The sequence below is a fragment of the Microtus pennsylvanicus genome, chromosome 2 (genome assembly GCF_037038515.1).
Source record: "Microtus pennsylvanicus isolate mMicPen1 chromosome 2, mMicPen1.hap1, whole genome shotgun sequence".
Classification (NCBI taxonomy): domain Eukaryota; kingdom Metazoa; phylum Chordata; class Mammalia; order Rodentia; family Cricetidae; genus Microtus; species Microtus pennsylvanicus.
The window spans coordinates 70,452,952-70,472,569 of record NC_134580.1 but is presented as its reverse complement, the minus strand read 5'-3'; the positions used below and the strand labels follow the sequence as shown (position 1 = coordinate 70,472,569).

Sequence of the window (19,618 nt, the reverse complement as noted above, 5' to 3'; positions counted from 1 at the left end):
AATCGTTCTGCACTGGTTTTTGTGACTGTTTCTTACAAAAAGAAAAAGGACTGAAGAATAAATAGTGACCATGACAAAGGCAGAAGCACAGGAGGAGCTGGGGCAACCAGGGCACCCCGGGCTTGGATTTAAAGTGGGGTTCCTATCTTCTTCTTAGCCTCCTTCCAAGCTTAGTGTCTCCCCAAGGCCACAGGCGTGTCTGTCTGCTAGCCTTGGTCTGGCCTTGCCCCCACCCCTGTGAAGTTATCACACCAGGGTGACCTGGCCACCCTACCCCCACCCCAGGGCTGGACCTTCCACCTCCTGTCACTGAGGGGAAGACTGGCAGAGGTCTCCGAAAGGCTGAGCATGGCTGGCGGCTTCCGCTTCTCTGACTACCTCCCTTGGGACTCTATCTCCATTCACAGAGGATCCAAGAGGATAAATCCCATCAGTGCTGAGAAGAGTCAACAATGCCACCCTCTACAGCAGTTGGGACTGTACTGAGAGGTGGCGGTGGCTGGGCCTGTGCTCTGAGTCAAGAGGTGGGACTGAGGGACTGGCACAAAGCCAGCGGCAGAAGATGGATGCACACACTGGTCCCATCTTGAAAGCATAGATTCTCACCACTCTGCCGGACCATCGCTGGGCATGTCTCCACTAAAACTAACCTTCAGTCCCCTTGCTGGGCACAGGCCATTGTCATGGGGCACTTGGCTGCGGGGGCCGAATGGGCTCAGGGAAGCTGTGAGCTCAGGTGCCCTAGAGAAAGGCTCCCCAGGCACAGAGGACCACTCCTCTGCAGAAGGGGAAGAGACAGGCCTAAGGCCACCTCTCTTAACTCAGTGTGCTTGCTGCTGAGGGAAGGAAAGTGCTGAGAGCTAGGACCAAGGGGAGGGGCCACATGGGCTGGTGTCACTAGTGGTGGCTTCAGCTCTAATGGCCCACTGTCAGGGTGCTGAGCAAGGGCAAATCCACTTCTGTTTCCTTACTTCTATAGAATTTGAGGGGCTGTAGGCCTTGGAATAGCCTCTGGAGGGGATATTTAGCAGGTACAGAGCCAGGTGTAGTTAGCCATACAGGCCTTGGAGGCCATACCAAGAAAATGCCCCTGCTTTTCTTCCCTTCAGAATTCCTCACGCACTAGGAGCCTATGCTAGCTGAGGTGCCAAGGCCTGTCAGGGCCTGTGGTACGCTGCTTACTCTGGCCTGTTGGGGAGAGACTCTGGTGCTTTGGGGTGCAGGCAGCCAGTGTATAGAACACTCTACAACAGGCCAAATAGAGGGTCAGGTATGCAGGCCAACGAGGGGACCTAGGCCCAATGGAGGCAGGCATTCCCCTGGCTAGCTGACCACAGTGGGGGGCTCTGAAAACTCTATGTGTGTGTGTGTGTGTGTGTGTGTGTGTGTGTGTGTGGTGTGGAACTCATATGGGGACACACAGTTTTCAGGTTTCTGAATGGAGAAAAGCTGAAAAGCTAAAACCTGCTGTTGGGGCTGACACAATCTCCTGGAGAGAAAGGGGCTTCCCAGCAGAGGAACTAACCTTGACTCTGCCCAGGCCCCAGTGCTCCACTCCAGACTGTCTATTAGAGTCTAGAGGTCAAGAAAACCAGGGCAAGCGGTTGCCCCTGTGTGGGGTGAGGAGTGGGGTGCCCCAGCTTGACTTATAACTCCTAGAAGCCCAGGAAGTCCAAGTTGACTCCAGAGAGTGCCTGGGAGGGGAGGAAGCTTCGTGCACCCTGCCAGCCTGCAGGCCTGCCTGGGGCCCACAGACAGGGACTTCCCCAGCCACTCTGGCCCAGGTCCAGGCCCAGGCAGGTCCCAGCCATCTACACTTTCTTGGGTTTCCGGCCAACTTGGTAATAGTAGTAGATGCTGACAGCGACAAAGAGGAGGCGGCTGGCCAGGAGAAGCAGGGTCCCCAGGGACACGAGGCCTGTCTCCGCAAGTGTCGCAGTGACCACTGTGAAGGAAATCAGGGGAGCCAGAGGTCAGGAACAGACATGTTCTCAAGCCCCTCCCACCATGGAGCTATGCTTCCTTCATCCTTGGGGCTGGAAGGCCTGGTTGACCTGGAGGAGCTCAACACCTGCCCAATCCAGCTGACAGATACCTCTAGTCTGCTTCCCCCAAGAGGCAGGTGCCTAAGCAATGCACAGTCCTGAGTGTCCGTGCCTAAGGGAGGGACGTGGATTGTGGATTCCACAGGTGGGCTGTGGATTCAGGATACGGTGTATGTCGCAGGGAGTCCCCAGTGCTCTGCCCCTATAGTACACCCTACACTACTCACCCAAGAATTGCACCCCAAAGTAGCAGGCCTCAGTGAGCAGCGTCCAGCGGATGATGACCTTCTCGGCTGTGTAGAGCGCGTTCCACATGATCAGGGAGATGCCTGTTGGATCAGCACAGGGTCAGCCTGAACCCCAGCCCAGGGGTCTGAACCTCCTTATCACAACACCCACCCCTCAGATCAAACTGCCACCCCTCTCCTAGTCCTTGTCTCTGTAGACCCAACTGTCTGCTCTTGAAGCTGCTGACACCCTTCTAAAGCCCCATGCGACACAGAGCAGGCTCTCGTCCCTGGGACTTCATGTCTTCATCTACACAATGGCGCCATTCTAGCTCCGTTCTTGTGATGTTGTGTGGAGAGATCTGGGATCTCAGTTACCTGGGCCTATAGCTTAGTGCCCCTAACAGAGGAGCCCTGGGAGACAGAGAACTTGTGTCAGGAAGGACTTCCTCTCAGGAATTCCTGAGAGAGCAGGATAGGCCATGATTTTAGTGGAAGACCAACTACGGTAGCTTACGCCTTGATATCTGATCTCTGGACACCAGAAGTTACCACAGTGTGTTCAGCTGGTGGCAGCCACCCTGAGACTCATCTCCATCTCCACAAATGCTTTGCTCACAGCAAGTTTAGGTCCAGCCGGCACAAGACTGGAGAAAGTGTGTGCGAAGGCCCAGTGGCCCTCTGAAACAGGAATGTGCATCTTCCAGTGTGCCTGCCGTTGAGACCCAACACACAGCTCACAGGAAGCAGGCACGACATGTGGCTGGGTCCACTGATGTGCCCATACCCCACACAGGACCTTGACTGTCAGGCATAAATGCAGGACTTTGATCTGCATACAATGGTAAGCCATAGAACATTTTAGGGAAGAAAGTGATGGCCCCGTCTTTTGAACTTTAAAACTACAATTTGGACTCTTGTCAACTGTTGTGTCCTCACATTAGATAAAAAAATCAAAAGGACCAAATGCCCTGGGAATAAAGAAGACACTGTATTGAGTCTGCCCTCCTCTAGGCTATGAGACTCTGGTAGGCAGGACCTGAGCTTCCTTCAGCTCTGCTCCTCAAAGCGCACTGCACGCAATTGTAGCCTCAATACTTCCAACTAACCATGCGCATTCCACAAACGGCCACAAGGTGGCAGCCCATGCTCAGCACAGCCACCGATGAAGGGAGCAGCCTGCTGGGAATGAAGGGAGGCTGTATAGGCATCCCCAAGGGTTCAGGTGTTGCCCTGAAGCCAGGTGGGCCTCCCTACTCTCCCACCATTGGCCCACAATTACTCACTAAGGAGGGCACCACCGTACAGACGGATGGGGGTCTTGCTGGTGACCTCAGCCCCATCAAAAACTGCATCGTAGAGCTGGTCAGGGAGGGCGAGGGCCTGTGGGCAGCAGAGAATCGTAGGGTCAGCTCTAGGCTGAGATGAATGCTGGGGACAGCCTTCCTCCAAGGACATATCCAGGGTTCCCCTGGTAGGACCTGAATGCCCCCTTCCTGTGGTTCCCAGAGCCCAGATCAGGTGGTTCAGGTTGCTTTGGGGCACAGCACCCTGGGGAAAGCCAGAGTGTCAGCCCTGGAACTAGCAAAGACCCTACAGGGTGGGTCTCAGTGTGGAAATAGCAGTGATGGGGTGCAGAAGTGGGGGGAGGGCAAAGGCCACACCAGCCACCTCCTCCCTCCATCTAAGTCTCAGGGGTCACCAGCTGACAAGCACCAGACCTGCCTGCAGCCAGGACCGGGGCACAAGTACTCACCATGATGGCCACACTGGAGAACAGCATAGCAGAAAGAAACTGCCAGACCCTGGGGAGGTGCAGAGGGGAAAGTTACAGTCACAGTCTCCACCTGGACCCCAAGGGACACTCTGTGAGACCAGACACCTAGGTCTGGGGAGGGATCCAGAGCAAGGCCCAGTAATAACGTAAGACCCTACACATACCCGGGACACAAAAGTATCAAAACAAGACCTGCTACTCACCTGAGCCCCAGAGGCTCCCGAACAGCAAACTTGATCTCATTGCCCAAGACCTGGCTGATCTGTGGACACAGAAGTCAGAGGCATCAGGGAAGGTGGCCTTCAGCATCCACCCACCCACCCTGTGCACACCCAGAACCAGAGCGCCTCTGACTGACATAGAGGTCTTGTCTCTGACCTCTCCTGTCTCCTTTGGCACCCAGATAAGAGGAAGCTGAAAAGAGGAGGTTGGGAAGGAAAGCCGGGATCTGCCCGCCATGGGCTGGAAGCCTGGTTCTGTCATCACTGATATAACTTCATGGAAGTTACTTAGTGTTTCAGCTTCCTCATCTCTTCGTTGGGTCAATAAACAAAGGGAAACCTTGCAGGGCCAGCAGGGTCCACTCAAGTCTGTGCCTGTCCCCTAAGGAGCACTGGGTTCTTCCCACAAACTACTGCCCCTATACAAATCATTCCGCTGCCACTGCAGAGGGTCCTAGAGGCACGGGGAAGCCAAAGGCCCCAGCAGTCCTGTGGCCTTGCCTCCTCTCCTCGCGTGGCCCACCTTTGACTGCGTGGCTCACCTTTGACCGGTGCACTTCGCCATCGTCATCCTCCCCGCCCACGCCCAGAATCTTCCTCGTTTTCAGGCGGCTCACAAGGTCTGTCTGGCTGTGCTTCTTCATGAGCGGAGGAGGCTGTTTGGCTGCCATGTTGTCCTTTGCTGAGGGACGTGGGGAGACACTGGCCTCGGCCATTGTTCCTGCTGGACTTCCAGACCCCAGGTCCCAGTGCAAGGCGAGAAGGGTGTGGCCAGGCCCAACTCAGGGCCTGAGAGAAGATGAAGCTGCAGCTGCCTCAGTTTCTTCTCCTGTAAAATGGGTTAAGGAGGATGCTACCAACCTGGCCCCTATACAGATATGGCACAGCCCAGGTGATTAGATCAGTCAGCCCTTGAGCAGCATATGGGCTTTAAAAAAGGCATTTGGACCAGTTTGGATCTCACTGACAAAATTTATGGGTCATAGAGACAAAAAAAAACAACACTTCAGAGATGTAAGGACTCTGTCCAAGCCCTAAGTCCTAGGCTGTGGGCCACATGAACCTGTCCAGACAATCCCCACGGCAGCAAGCCTGCTGCTGTCCTCCTGACCCTAGACAGCCTCTTTCGCTGGCCAGGACCTAGGGAAGGAGACTGTTTGTCATGATGAATGAAGGCATTAAGCCCAGAGAATGAGGCTGCAGGTAGTGGTCATACAGCCCAGACCTCACCCACTCCCGGCTACCAGCATCCACAGACTCTGTCCGATCCCACATCTGCCCACCATCTTCCAGAGTCCCCAGCCCTGCAGGCCAGCAATACCACAGGCCAATCCTGGGCATGTACTGTGAGACCGGCAGTGAGCCAGATGCTGAAATGGGCACTGGAGTCCAAGACGAATGTTCTTCTCCTGTGTTCAGTCCTTATAGTTTAGAAGGAGACAGAGTTGGGAGGGGGTAACAAGGTGAGGCTCTGGCTGACCCTACGTAGCCCAGAACTCTGCATCACAAGGCCCTGAAGGATTTGCACAAATGAGGATGATTCCACAGGTGAGGAGAGCTCACTTGGAATGTATGGAGGCCAGCCAAACAAAAGGACAAAAGCATCCCAGCTAACCTGAGCACCAGCCAGTGCCAAGTGCCCTCTGTGCCCCAGCAACTAACTTTCCCTCACAGCCCCCTGCACCCCACCCTCAAGCAAACTCATTCCAAGTCACAGTTCAGAAGCTGTCTTTCCTCCTCCAAGCCACCTGCTGCCCAGTGCCATGTCCCTGACTGAGCACACATCTTCCACCCCAGAGAATGTCCCCAGATCACCCTGGTTCCTTTTCAAACCTGTCAGACTCTTGAAATGAAATAAGCCATCACAACGAACAAGCGGTAGAAACACACGGACTGTGCACGCCAGGGTGGAGTGCACACCTTAGAAGAGGTTCAGTGGCTTTTGTTCAAAATGACAGAAAAAGTCACCACTGGGTCATGGGCCCTGACACCCAGCCCCCTTGTAAAATCTGTGGCTGTGTTTTTCCTTCCTGTGCCTGCTGGGGGTGCTGGAGACACTGGCGGGACCACAAAGGCTGCCTGTGCCCCTCAGCAGGCCTGAGGGAAGCAGGGGTGCCCTTTCAGCCACACTGTCCCAGGGAGGGCCCCAAATCTTTCTTCTGACCCCAAACAGACTGAACACTCTCACCAGCATCTCTAGCCCTCCATTCAAGGGTGCAGAGCCCAGACCAAACCACGCCTCCTCTAAGGAGGGGGAGATCAGTCCCCGGCCACATTCTCCCACGTCCCCTCTGACCTTTCTTTTTAATCCATGCCGATAACTCATGCCACTATGTCCTGCAGGTCAGGACACTGGTTCAGATGTCCAGACTGCAGGGGATGTGTGCCGTCCCAGCTAAGCCCTGATCTCCACTTCCAGCAGTCTGATGTCTGTTCCTCTAGTTTCATTTGAATTTTCTCAAATGCTGCATAAACAGCATCATAAAGCATATGAGCACCTGCCTGCCCAGCTTCTCCCCCCTCCCAACAGGATGTCTTTTCCGACTCTCCTAGGCCCAGTGCCCCAAATGCCCACCCTTTTTTTGTGCACATCAGTATCCTGTGGGATACTTGTACCACATGAAGGACATCCAGTTGTTTCCTGCCTTCCTTTGCGTGTATCTGGAAGGATCGCACATTCCCGTGCCTCTGAGGTAAAGGGGTCAAAGCGGGCCTGCTGAAGGGTGTGGACAAAGTGAGAAGCCAGGACACCACCCGAGCTTCCACAAACCACATCCACTCCTGTCAACACTTGCTGTGGGCCGTTTCTATCTTAGCCCCATTCTCTGAGACCCCTGGAGTCCAGCCAGGTATGAGGCTGCTTGACTCAGTCCTGCTGTGCCCCCACTAGTCTCATGACCTTGGCTGAGTCACCTCACTAATCTGAGCCTCAGTTTCCTCACTTGTGAAATAGGACTTTAGCTCCAGCTTCCTAGAGGCCTTGAGGCAATAAGAGAAATTGGGTCAGAGTATGCAACAAGCAGCTGCACGGAAGGGAGCCTGTTCAGTGAGGCCCTGTGAAGGCGTGGGCATGGGACACCAGAGCTCGGCTGGTAGAGAATGGGGCATCTTGTCACCAGCAGTTGGCGCAAACTAATCCCACTGTTCTCATCTGGGATATGGGGACAGCCACCCACCCTCGCTCCCAACTCCACCGCAAGCTGGTCTAAGGAGAAGCAAGACCCTGGGCAGAGCCGAACTCAGAAAGTGACCGCAGTGTCCACAGCAGGAGGGCTGCACACTTGCTGCCTGGACTCACTTTTGGAATGTTCAGTGGCTTAAATGGCCTAACCCATCTGATTAGCATCTGTGCCTCAGTCTCCCCATTCATGTGGGGAAAGAAGAGGCTTACTCACACAACATAGTAAGTCTGCAGGCAGTGTCTTGTCTTAGACTGTCCACTGAAGGTGAGTACTAGACAGGGTACCACTATCCTCCCCAGCACATCCCCTACACTCTGGGCGGTGACTCTGGACTGAGAGGACCAGGAGACTGGCCTCATTACCATCACATGGGACTAAGACCTCAGTGCCCTGTGCAAGACCAGCTCCAGCGTATCCCTCCTTGTTGGGCTGGAAGCTTCTCAGCACTGTTTTCCTCTGCCCAATGCCTCACCCAACACACCACACACACACACACACACACACACACACACACACACACACACGCGCGCCAGTGGCCTTCTGGCCTCTCCTCCCCCACTCTTCCCTACCAAAGCCACTTGCCAAGGGTTTCAGGCCTGATATCATTGAACATAAGTGAGGGCACCTCCCCCACTCCATTCCTGGGAATCCTGGCCACGCGCTGGCTTTGAGCCAATGTATCTGGCCTTGAATCTTGGCTCTACCTACCTATGAGTCTCAGGGCCTCAGTTTCCCTCTTTGAACTGGGGATAGGGATGCAGAAGAGCCTGTGAATACAGTCGTGTACGCTCCAGACACCCACCGCCCTGCCCTGGGAGGGCTCTGTCCTCCTTCCTGCTGCCCTCTTTCCAGACCCAGCCGAGCAGAGCGGAAAAGGCAGCTGGCACTCAGACCTGCCCGACTTCCTGCATGCTACTCCGAGGGCCTCCGCATCCCCACTGTGACCGTGGGAGGGGGAGGGGTGGCGAATCCTCCACCCTCAGGCTCAGGTGTGAGATGGAAATAGGTATCAATGAGGCCACGCCCTGCGTGCTGCCCCTGTCAAACTCCTTGGCAGCCATCCCCACCAAGACAGCAACTATCCATCCTTCTAAGAGGGACAGTCACTCTGAGCTCTTGTCCAAGTGGGAAGGCAAGTTCTGCCTTGCCCTCCTCCTCAGAGCTCGGCTGGTCTCCTGTGTTCATTTCTGGCCATTTACAACTCACGGCCCATTGCTTCTCATTCCCAGCCCTCCCTAAGTCTGAGAGGGAGAGGCAGAGAGGGCAAGGGGCAGGCTCTTGATTCTTCTGTACACCTAAGCTACACGCAAGCCGGGGGTCCAGGACACGAGAGGGGCGTGGAAGATGAGGGGCCACTCTCTAAGAGGCATGCAGGTTAGGCTAATGGTTTCATTGGGAGCTCTGGTATAAGGGTTTGGATGATAGTGCCTTCCTGGCCAGGGAAGTGGGTGTCTCAAGACATGATAAGGAAGATTCTTGGGGGTACAAGGCCAGAGGATGAGGAATGTCCCTTTTTTCTTTTCTTCTCTTTCTTTCTTTCTTTCTTTCTTTCTTTCTTTCTTTCTTTCTTTCTTTCTTTCTTTCTTTCTGAGTAGAAGTTTCCCTGAGTAACCTTGGCTGTCCTAGTAGACTAGCCTGAACTTGAACTCAGAGACACACCTGCTTCTGCTTTCTAAGTGCTGGGATTAAAGGAACATACTCTTAATGATTATTAAAACTTGAATTCAAACTTCAGCTCTTCCTCTTCACTACACTGTGACCGCAGGAAAATTACTTAGCCTCTCTGAGCTTCTAAATCCTCATCTAAGAAACTCGGCTGAGTCTACTCAGTAGGCCTGTGGTGTACCATAAAGAGGACAGCCTTGGAGCTGGGCCCCTGAACCGTGCACCACAAAGGATAGCAAACCCCTGTGTTATTAATGAATTCCTAGCTACTAGATTCAGCTCTGGGCAGCAGAACTGATGAGGCAGGGGCTCACACCTCCCATCCTCATCCTGGAGGACTTCCCCATCCTTCCCAGGAAGCCTGGTTACCATAGAAACCAATGGACTACAGCGCTGTCCCAACTGTGCCCAGGGAGGCTGTGCCCAGGAGGGCTGGCTTAGGAAACCTGCTGCCCTGGGAGGGGGAGGGGAGGAAGGGACCCAGAACACACAGCTGCTCTGGAGATTTCCCCAGAGTCAGTTACAGCCCCTGAGCCAGAGAGCCACTTCCGCCCCAGTGTGGGCAGAGGTGCAGCTGCAACTGCCCTCCTGCCAGTGAGGAGAGATCAGCCTACATGTCCAGCCTGAGCTAGGGACAGCCGCCAGCCACCACACATCCTACCTAGGACCCCCTGAAGTCCACATTATTGCCTGTAACAACAGCCAATTCCATTCCACTTTTCAGATGAGAGCACTAAGGCCCAAGCAAGTTATTTACTCAGGAGTCCCTGGCTCGAAGGGTGTGGCAGCGCTAGAATTCAAGTTCGCTGTGAGCTGAGCTCTCACTGAATCTCCTGAGAGGGTCTAGGGAGGGGAGGTTGAGAAATGGATGTCTGTGTTTGTCTTTGTGAGTGCCTGGTAATGGAGTGTTCCTGGAACACACACACACAAACACACACAGCTAAACATAACTGAGCTTCAAGCCGTCTTCAGAACACTCTCCCCTGGAAGTCGTGGTGTGTCCCCAATGCCTAAAGAGCCCTCCTCCCTAGGACTGGCCTCTCTCGGGTTCAGGGCTGCGATGGGGGCAGGGCTCTGAGAACCAGTGCCCCAGATCAGACCCTATTGTTCCGTTATCGCTTTGTTGCAGAATAGCTGGAAGTGGGCCCGAACAGCGCTGCTCACAAGTGAGGACAGCCAGAGGCAGAGGTCCGAGTTTGGAGGTCCTGGTCAGAGGGTAGACTGCAGCGAAGACTCTGGGCCCAGAGCCTCTTCTAGGGCACCCCAGGGACAAGATGAAGGTCTAGCCCCCTTCTAGGAACCAACTACTGGGACCCTGTGGCAAAGTGACCCACATCTCAGGTGTCACAGGGAGCAGGAGGTGAACGCACCAAGTTCCCACCCTAGACCTGCATTCCCAGACGCGAACTCAGGCAGGCCTGCCGCCATGGAAGAGCCGTGTTCCCTGCACATGGGTGCCGTGCCCCGCCTACAAAGCCAAGGGCCACAGAATACGGGTAGCAGTACTGACACACATAATGCTCCCTGTGACACGGTCTCTTTGGCCATCTTCCAGGCCCAAGCAAAGGGAAGACGGAGGGATGATGCTGTGCACAGTCCCTGCTGGCAGCCTGGCTGCGCCTCGGGCCCCAGAGAACATTATTCTAGCATGCTCCCTAGGTGGACAGAGCAAGGATGGTGGCTGTCCTGTCACCTCCTGCCAGCTCACTAAGCTGCTGTGAAAGGGGAGAAAGGTAGGGTAACAAAGAAGGGAGCCAGCAGACAAAGACCATAATATGAAATCCTTTAGCATGGCAGCCATGACAGACCCATCCCAAAGGCAAAGCTACGGAGTCCATGCCAGATTCCCTGAGCCTTCAGGAACCTGACCCTTGGATCTGGAGCCTTAGGGTTTGCCCTGCCACTGAGAGGTCAGGGTGCCCTGGGTCACTGTGTTTTCAAGGCACAGCTGGGGTCACTGGCATGATGGCCCAGGGCTTGCCTTCACAACTGGTTTCTGTGTAGACGTTGGAAAATGTGGTGCTGCGGGCTGTCCCCGGTCTGACTAGGCAACCAGGACTCCAGCCACGTAAGCACGTTCGTTTGTGTTTCAGCTTGGCCCTGCCCAACCTCGGCAGCCCTTCCTCCTCTCCTACTACCCCTCCCTCCTCTCCTACTACCCCTCCCTCCTCTCCTACTGCCCCTCCCTCCTCTCCTACTACCCCTTCCTCCTCTCCTACTACCCCTTCCTCCTCTCCTACTGCCCCTTCCTCCTCTCCTACTGCCCCTCCCTCCTCTCCTACTGCCCCTTCCTCCTCTCCTACTGCTCCTCCCTCCTCTCCTACTGCCCCTTCCTCCTCTCCTACTGCCCCTCCCTCCTCTCCTACTACCCCTTCCTCCTCTCCTACTGCCCCTTCCTCCTCTCCTACTGCCCCTTCCTCCTCTCCTACTACCATGAGTAGATTTTATCTTCTCACTGGCCAGTCTGACTTCCAGAGGGGCAGAGGAAAAAACCTTGCTGAGTTGGAGAAAGTGGGTGAGGACCAGTCCTGGGAGTCCCAGTCCTGGGAGTCCCATCCCTGGGGCAGGGGCTGGGGAGGGACTTCACCGTCTGAGGCAGCAGCCCTATGCACACAGCCTCACCGCCAGGAGTCATTGACAGGGCCTTTCCTGTCTTGCTGTCACTTGCAAACGACAAGACACAGCATGGAGAATTACTGCCCTTTTCAACCCAGAGCGGGACAGCCTTCCCAGAGTCTGGTGACCGAGTCAGTGCCCTCAAGGGCAACTGGCCCTATCATCCATCAGGACAGCCCTGCCTCTTGTTCCCACAGGGCTGGGGCTCCGGTGTGAATGGGGCAACGGGGGCTTTCTTAAAGGCATGCTTCATGCCAAGCCCATATCCTCAGACCAAATGGCCTAGAGCCCTGCCTCCCCCTGGGTAGGGACCCCAATTCAAGGCCGAGATTCTCCTCCCCATACTCAGGTTCTGACAGAGTGGTTAACAAGGGAAGTGACTCCTCAAAAGGTCCGCAGAGCCACCGACCCAATGCTTTCAACAACTTGTGTTGCCTTGGGAGAGGAACCTGCCTCTCTGGGCCTCAATTTCCTCGTCTGTTAAATAGGCATAATAATGACACTTACTTTCTCCCATTAGAAGTTGCCAGCAAACACCCAGAAGAGCTTATATTTTGTAGCCAGTGCTCAACAATGCTGCTGTTTAGACCTGAGGATTCAACTACTCGGCCTCATTTCCCCCTTTTACTAAAGCAATTTCTTTAGTAAAGCAGAATCATTCCAGGATTCCATGCCCACACAAACAGAGTGTTCCAAAGAGGGTAGTATCAGGAAGAACTGGGGTGAGAAAGAATAGGGGTGACTCTGGGTCAGGACCAGCATTCTGACGGGAACAGGTGGGGAGAAGCATGAGGGTATTGGGGAGACAGGGCATGGGGGCAACTCCCTGTACCTGGCTGCTGTGGCTGTGCTGGGGGTCTGGGGGTGAGGCTTTGCCACCTACTCAGACCACCATTGCCAATCTGTGGATGCCCCTCCTGGGGGGGGTAGCTTACAGATCCTCTCCAATCATCAATCCCCTCCCCATGAGATGGGGGAGCCCCATCCTTTCTCACCAGTGCTCTCCCCTGCCCCTCCCCACAGGAGCAGCATGGTGCTGCCCAAGGCCAGGCGCTCTGCACCAGGTATTCTGCAAGGTTGATTGGAAAAGCAGCGCTGGCCACTCCTTAAAATGTCCTCAACAGTCCAACGCTCTCTGTGTTCCCCTGACCTCCACCCCACATTACAGAATTTGCTTCTCCCTCTTTCTGAGACAAGGGTCTTCCTACATAGTCCAGTCTGACCTGGAGCTCAAACTCCTCCTTCCTCAGCCCTCTGGGTGCTGGGACAACTCCACGGCACCACGCATGACCGGACTGCTTATTTATTATTTATTTTCTTCTCTTTGCTTAAGCCACAGCAGCACCAAAGGGAAGCGTCATGAAGCTTCCACAGGTGTGCGGGGACCTGTGGGACCTGTGCCAGCCATCTGTGTCATCACTTTTTTGTGCTGTCCTCACAGATACTTTAGGCAGTGAATGAACACACAGAAAACCTAAGAACAGTGATTGAAGACCCTGCCCCCAGCCAGGAGCCTTAGGCCTTTCTCCAGCAGAGGGGGCTATCACAAGTCCAGCCTGAGAGCTGGGGTGGTAGGAGCTGCGAGGTAGGGGGCCGGAAAGATAAAAGCGGGGGACTTCAAGTGGAGGCAGACAGACTTAAGTCCTGCAAAAGAGAAGTCAGTGTCCTAGGACACTGAGACCAGACGGTACTTTACGGGAGGACAACGTCTGGACAAAGGCAACAACAGAAATCTGAAGAATACTCTCATTTCCCAAAGACCCTACAGGTCATTGCCTCAGACTGAGCCTCGGGCTGCCACTAAGAGGCAGATAGTGTCTCTCCGGATTCTTCCACGAATCCACCACAGTTCCGCGGCGGGTGCAGTTGGTGGCCCCTCTCCGGAAGCCTCCAGAGGTGGCGTTCCAACGAGGAAAGGCACAGCTAGATGGGCGTCCCCACAATCCAGGGACTTATCCACTCCCGCCAGGCCCCATCCAGAAAAGTTTGTCTCAAAAAAAAAACGAAACAGGAAGTGCGGTCGCGGGGGGTGGGGGACTTCGAGAAGGCCTTGGTAGTGTACTTCAGGCTTTGGGGCAAGGTGGTGGCAGTTCCTGGACCTCTCCCTGCACCTTCACCCCATAGGCGGGAGAAGCCAGTTTTACCCAGGCTGCAAGAAGGAGGCGAGAGGGGACTCTAAGTGAACGCCTGGCCCTGATGGATGGTGCGCTGAGCATTTTTGCGCACTATACGAGACCCCAATACATCCTGCGCCAGCCAATGGCCCGGCGCTGCTCCCTCGCAGCTGACCGCGCGCCTTAGAAAAGAGAGGATCGTCCTGACCCACCTGCAATCCCCTCATGACTCCCCTAGACTAGGATCTGGCCCAGTCACGCTTCTGTCCGCTCCTCTCCAGCAGGGGCGCGGGAGTATCACCGGCCTTGCGCCTTCCCCCTCAGATCTATCTCTCCTCTCCGCGCTGCAAACACTCCTCTACTTTGTGAGGCGGGAGTAGGCGACTCCTCCAGCCCCCGCACCCACACTGAAGGTCCGGACAGACCAATGGGCAGCGGGTACCCTGCCACCTCCTTTGCCCGAGTACCGGTGCGGACAAAGACCCGGGAACTCGCAAGTTTGCACCGCGCAATCCTCGGGCCAGGAAACAAAGGCGGGAGGGGGTGCGGTGGCGAGAAAGGGGGAGGGGACCGAGAACTAAGCACGGAAGACACAGACCCGGCGACAGTAGAAACTGCTTCACGCTTCGTTCCCTCAGGCTCCAAAGCAAAAAGCTATAGTCCGGAAGGAGGCCGAGGGCGAAATAAACACCCCCAGGGGTTGGAGGTGGCAGAGAAGAGAGCTGGAGGAGAAAGGGAAACCGAGTCAGTGCAAGGAGACAAACAAAAAGGACAGGTCGGTGCCTCGAGGAGCTCAGAGGGGGTCCCGGGCGCCGGCAGACCAGCCGGTGACGTGCGGTCCCGGCGTCCGGCTGGCGTGCGCAGGGTGCACGCTGACCCCCAGAGTCCCCTAAGGCCCCCAGCGCCCCCGGGCTCCGCTGCGCAGGCAGCGGCCAGCGCGGTGGCAGCGGCGGGGAAGTGCGAGGCTCATCAGCTGCGGGCAGCGGACTTACGTTCCTAGCGCACGGGGTGCTGCGCTCGCGGAGCTGGCGTGCCCCGCTGACGCTTCGGCCGGGGGAGTCTCACATCGCGGTGCCGCGCCGGGCGAGCAGGGCAGGGCAGGGCAGGCAGGACTCCTGCGCCGCTGGGCTCGCAGAGTCTGGCGGCCCGCACTGGTCCCTCCTCTAGTGCCGCGCACAAGCCAATGGCACGCCGTCCCCTCCCACGCTCCTGGCTGCCTCGCCCCCGAGGTGGCCAGGGCGGGCACAGAGTGGGGGGGGGGGACCCAGGGCTGCATCCGAGGCCTTGCCGGGAGCCACCTGCTGGGGGCGCAACCCCGCTTAGCCAGGGGATCCCCGGTCGGGGACACCCTTTCGCTTCGCCACCCAGGACTTTCTCGGAAGTTCTGAAAACAGCGCCCCTTTCCCGGGACTGCAAATATCCCCTATGAGTCGATGAAATACTCATTCTCAAGCCTAGGCCAGTGTCTAGGAAGGCAGGGGCCGGCTTTGATTGGCAGCACCCCCTCTCCCCGCAGTGTGAACCAGCACGGTTGGATAGTAATGGTCACTGTTTGCTAAAACACTTTCAAGAATGAAATTTTTGCGTTCTCAACAGCTCAAGAGGTTTATAGGACTAGCCCCTAGATCCGTGAATCATTAAAGCTTAGCCTAGACCTGAAGATGACTGAGAAAGGGTGCTCTTTCAGCCCGGCTTGGCTCCTCAGCTTGAAGTAACTTCAAAAGACAAGGACTCTCACCCCACGAAGACCTTCGACCTCAGTCCCTGTGCTGTCTGCTGCACTTGTCAGGGCTGGGGGCGGGGGGGGGGGGCTTACCTAGGACTGCAGAATATTTGTTGGGGGAACCAAACAGCCTTTTATCTCAGCCCATGCCGAGAGTGTTTCCTGGGGTCCTGGGAGATCTTCAGGAGCCTATTAGCCTAGAAGACAGGCTCCTACAACATCCGGTCCCTGCCTGGCTCTTCATAGCTGTTGATCACCCAGTGCCTCCCTCCCGCTGAGAGACCGCGGGATTTTGTCCTCGGGACTGAAGGTAAGTAACCCCAGCAGGCCTGGAGGGGGTGGGGGGGAAACCGAGAGAAGCAAGGTAAAGAAGTGGGGCAGAAAGGAGAGAGGCTGCCCCCAAACTCCAAATAGGTATGCCTCTGGCTGCTGAGTTTTGCTTCGCTTTTCTACTCCAGGCCGCAGAACCAGAATCCCTGGGTTCAAACCCAGGCTCTGTCTTTTAGCACGTCCCTGGGCAAGCAAAGTTACCTAACCTCTCCAAGTCTCCTTATCTACAAAATGGGTGTGGCCTAAGCAGGAAGTACTCTGGCTATAGTTGGAATTTCCATTTACTGTCGCAGCTCTTGCTTACCAAGAAGTCCCAGGCAGGCTCCACGGCCCTCCCAACAGCTGGGGCTGCACAGGAGGGGTTGTGCTCTTTGTAAGGAAGAAAACAGAACAGTGCCTGGTAAGTAGCAAGCCTGCTCTCAGAGGCTGTTAGCCTCCTGATTACCAAGGCAACTAAACTCCCTTCCCACAGTGCCACCCGCTCTTGCTGAACACCTGGCCAGTGATGGCCAGTAATGAAAGAATCACACAGCCAGTCCTGTCTGTGGCTCTGGATCAGGCCTGTCTCGAGGTGTGCGGAGTAAAATGCACAGCCTACTGTCCCTGACCAGGGCCTTCACCGCGGTCTGTTGTCCAGAGATGGAGTGATGAGTTCATTGCCGCACCATCTGTCCCTTTATCATGCAGAGCTCTGAACTGTGTCCCTGAGCACCCCACCCCCACACTTGGAGACAGCTCCCAGTGTTCCATCAGAAGAAGGACCTGAAGGCAGAATTCCAGAGGCTAGACCTGATGCTGACTCCTACCCTTCCTTGTTGTAGAAGGAGTGAGCTCACTGTCACTAGAAGCATATAAGCAGAGCCAAGGAGGAGCCAGAGACAATCACCAGTGGTGCTTGATGTAGACAGAGCCTCTGAGCTCGGGGTGTCTGTGTTCTGGGGTTTCCATGTCCATCTATAAGGAGGTGGGAGCCACACAATGCTTTGCAAAGGAGGTATAGCTATTCAGATGGGCCCTGTATGTCAGGTAAAGTGCTAGGTCCTGGGGCCTTGGAGTTGATAGATGTAGTGCCATTTCAAATATATTTTAATAAATAAAGACTGCCTGAAATAAAACTGAGAGTAAGTTGTTATGGATAATGGTCAAGACAACAGCTAAACAAAAGAAATTAGTTTCAAAGTTCTTGGGATTTTTTGTTTTTTTGGGTTTTTTTCATAGTCATATCAGGTATGTTTTCAAGGTCAACAAAGATATAATTTAAATACATAGGTAATCTTCAAAACTTCAGAGATCTACAGAATATGGCATTTAAGAAGTTTTAATAACTTAGGTTAATCTTTTTTATGACAATGAGACATGTCTCCTCCTGATAGCACCAATCTACTTCAGTGAAGATAATGGGCATTGAAGAAACTTCCCATGGAGTTTTCTTTCTTTGTGGCAAAAGTAAGTCACTGGGCAAGAAAATGTCCCTGCCTCAACTGCTGACATTATGCTGTCCTAATGAGACAAGCAGGACACAAAACATCCTGCTTCTCAGAAAAGTCTGTTGAATGTTAGGCCCATAGTCTGAAGATGGATGCCCCAACACTGCAGAGAACTTTGGGTGACTGTCCGAGCAGCTATCTGTTTCTGTCATTGCACACTTTTTGGAAGTCGCTTGCTTGCACTTCCTGCTTACTCAGTTATTATTATTTCCTACTCGGGTCTCTGAAGGAGTTGAAGACTAGATAGTTATAGTCGTTGTTTTCCTTGTTTACCTGACTCAGAAAGCAAGTTAAGATAGGAAGTAAATTAGGTACAAGATTTTGAACTCACCAAAATAAGATAAACATAGAACATTTTCTATGAATTTGTCAAATGCAAATGGACTAGACATTGTTAATGTATTTATTATCTGTATCTATTGTTTATAGTCATTGCACTTATTGTATATAGTTTTCTTATATTAGTTATAGCCTTCTTTTTTTAATTAGACAAAAAGGGGAAATGTAGTGGCATTTCAACTGTACTTTAATAAATAAAGACTGTCTGAAGATCTGAGAGTAAAACAGTCCCACTGGTCAGCCTTACAGACCAGGTTATGGTAACACACACCTTTAATCCTAGTAACCATAATGATACACACCTTTAATCCCAGTAACCACCCTAGTTGCCATAGGAATCAGGCTGTGCATGCCTTTAATCCCAGTGGTGCTCACCTTTGATATCATCCCTAGAGGAGAATATAAGATGAGGAAGACAGCTCTCAGACACAGTCTCCTTATGAGATTCCAGGAGGCAGGATCACAATTTCAGACTGAGGTCAAGGTAAGAGCCAGTAGCTGGCTGTTTTGGTTTTCAGATCTTCAGGTTGAACCCCAATTTCTGACCCTGGATTATTATTAATCGTGCTTCAAACAAGTGGCATCCCTATTCCTAGAGGATTATCAGCCCCTTGGGGGGACAGATTTGTATCGACAATTGTGAGAAGGGAAGTAGCTCGCAGCCTGAGCTGATAGACTGGGGGACTGAGAGAACACGAAGCTCAGATGGCATCCACACCAGCACCTCCAAGTGCAGAGCCCTCTGATGGTCCTCATCAGCTCTCTCTGGCTTTGGCTTGCACGCTCCCAGACACAGAGTGCTCACTACTACTAAGGCAGCCTCTTCTTAACTGGAAAAACAGTGCTGAGTGGCAAGAGACCACCTACCCATCTTGCCGTCAATTTCCCCAAGAGTGCCGACCTCTGTCCATACACTTCTCCAAAGTAATGTGCATTTGTTTAAGAACATCTCTAAGGCCACCACTCAGCCCTTGACATGTCCTCAACCAATTAATGGAGACAGGATGGGGTGTCCTTCCCAGGGGTTCCTGGCAATGTAAGAGAAATTCATGCTGAGCCCTTTGTCCAAACGTGTTTCTGAGTTACCTCATCTTCCCATTGGCTGAAGGCAAGCTTACCTGGTTGGGCACGTCATAACATGAGACAATACAGATATTTAGCCTGTGTGGATCCTGAGGGTGAAAGCTACTCGATGCTCCCTGTCCTGGTGACCCTACATTGCTCCTTGGAGGGAAATGGACATACGGCCATCACTGCTCTTTAGAGCTTGAAGAAGCCAATGAAGGGACTGGATAAGAAGGTTTGCCAAGTGGAAACTTGAAGTCTTATTGTTCCCTTAGAGGCTGGCCTCTGAATGTGCTAAAATGTTCTACTGAAAGTCTCGGGAGTGTGGCTGGAGTTGGGGAGCAGCCAACCAGTGAGGGTCACTCCTACGGAGACCCGGCAACTGCTGCTTCATCTGTCTTATCCTGGGCTTCCTCAGCAAAAACGGCAGAGCCTCTGTGCCCTAGAGGGAGGGTGTCTGGGCAAGGGTGTGGGTGACTGTGCCACGAATGTGTGCAGTGGACATGAGCAATGGGGGGAAGGGCAAGCAACTCACTTCTGGACTGTGGTCCCCGAGGAAGAGGATATGCCTTTAGTGAGCAGAGCATGGTGATACATGCTCAACTGTGATCCCAGCACTCCAGAAATGGACACAGGAGGATCATTCTCAGCTCACCATGAGGTCAGAACCAGCCTCGGCTATATGAGACACCATCTCTAAATGAAACAAAAACCAAGGCGCAGGTTAGAGAGATGGCTTAGTAGGTAAAAGGCTTGCTACACAAGCCTGATGGTTTGAGTTCAATCCCTAGACCCTAAGTTAAGGCGGAAGGAAGTAACTGACTTCT

The 19,618-nt window shown here is 54.0% G+C and overlaps 1 protein-coding gene across 4 annotated transcripts; it reads right to left on the bottom strand.

The window, feature by feature from the left end:
* Positions 1 to 2: 2 nt before the first annotated feature.
* On the bottom strand, positions 3 to 15,000 carry Tp53i11 (tumor protein p53 inducible protein 11). 4 transcript variants are annotated; one of them, XM_075961486.1, is made up of 8 exons: positions 14,840 to 15,000; positions 14,446 to 14,569; positions 4,813 to 5,099; positions 4,253 to 4,311; positions 4,029 to 4,077; positions 3,559 to 3,655; positions 2,273 to 2,374; positions 3 to 1,945 (listed from the first exon to the last, which is right to left on the bottom strand). In XM_075961486.1, exons 3-8 carry the CDS (start codon positions 4,984 to 4,986, stop codon positions 1,812 to 1,814), a joined length of 615 nt encoding a protein of 204 aa, XP_075817601.1. In that variant the 5' UTR covers positions 4,987 to 5,099; positions 14,446 to 14,569; positions 14,840 to 15,000; the 3' UTR covers positions 3 to 1,811. The 4 variants fall into 4 exon arrangements, with proteins under 4 accessions (XP_075817601.1, XP_075817599.1, XP_075817600.1 ...); XM_075961484.1 differs by lacking the exon at positions 14,446 to 14,569 and having other exon boundaries at positions 14,840 to 14,980; XM_075961485.1 differs by lacking the exons at positions 14,446 to 14,569; positions 14,840 to 15,000 and adding an exon at positions 5,616 to 5,702.
* Positions 15,001 to 19,618: the final 4,618 nt, after the last annotated feature.

Excerpts from the sequence above, each read along its gene's own strand:
- Tp53i11 (XM_075961486.1), bottom strand. The coding sequence starts at position 4,986 with ATGGCCGAGGCCAGTGTCTCCCCACGTCCCTCAGCAAAGGACAACATG. Across the intron at positions 3,656-4,028 it reads TCTCCAGTGTGGCCATCATG|GCCCTCGCCCTCCCTGACCA; the intron begins GTGAGTACTTGT and ends TGCTGCCCACAG. Across the intron at positions 2,375-3,558 it reads GTACGGTGGTGCCCTCCTTA|GCATCTCCCTGATCATGTGG; the intron begins GTGAGTAATTGT and ends CTGATCCAACAG.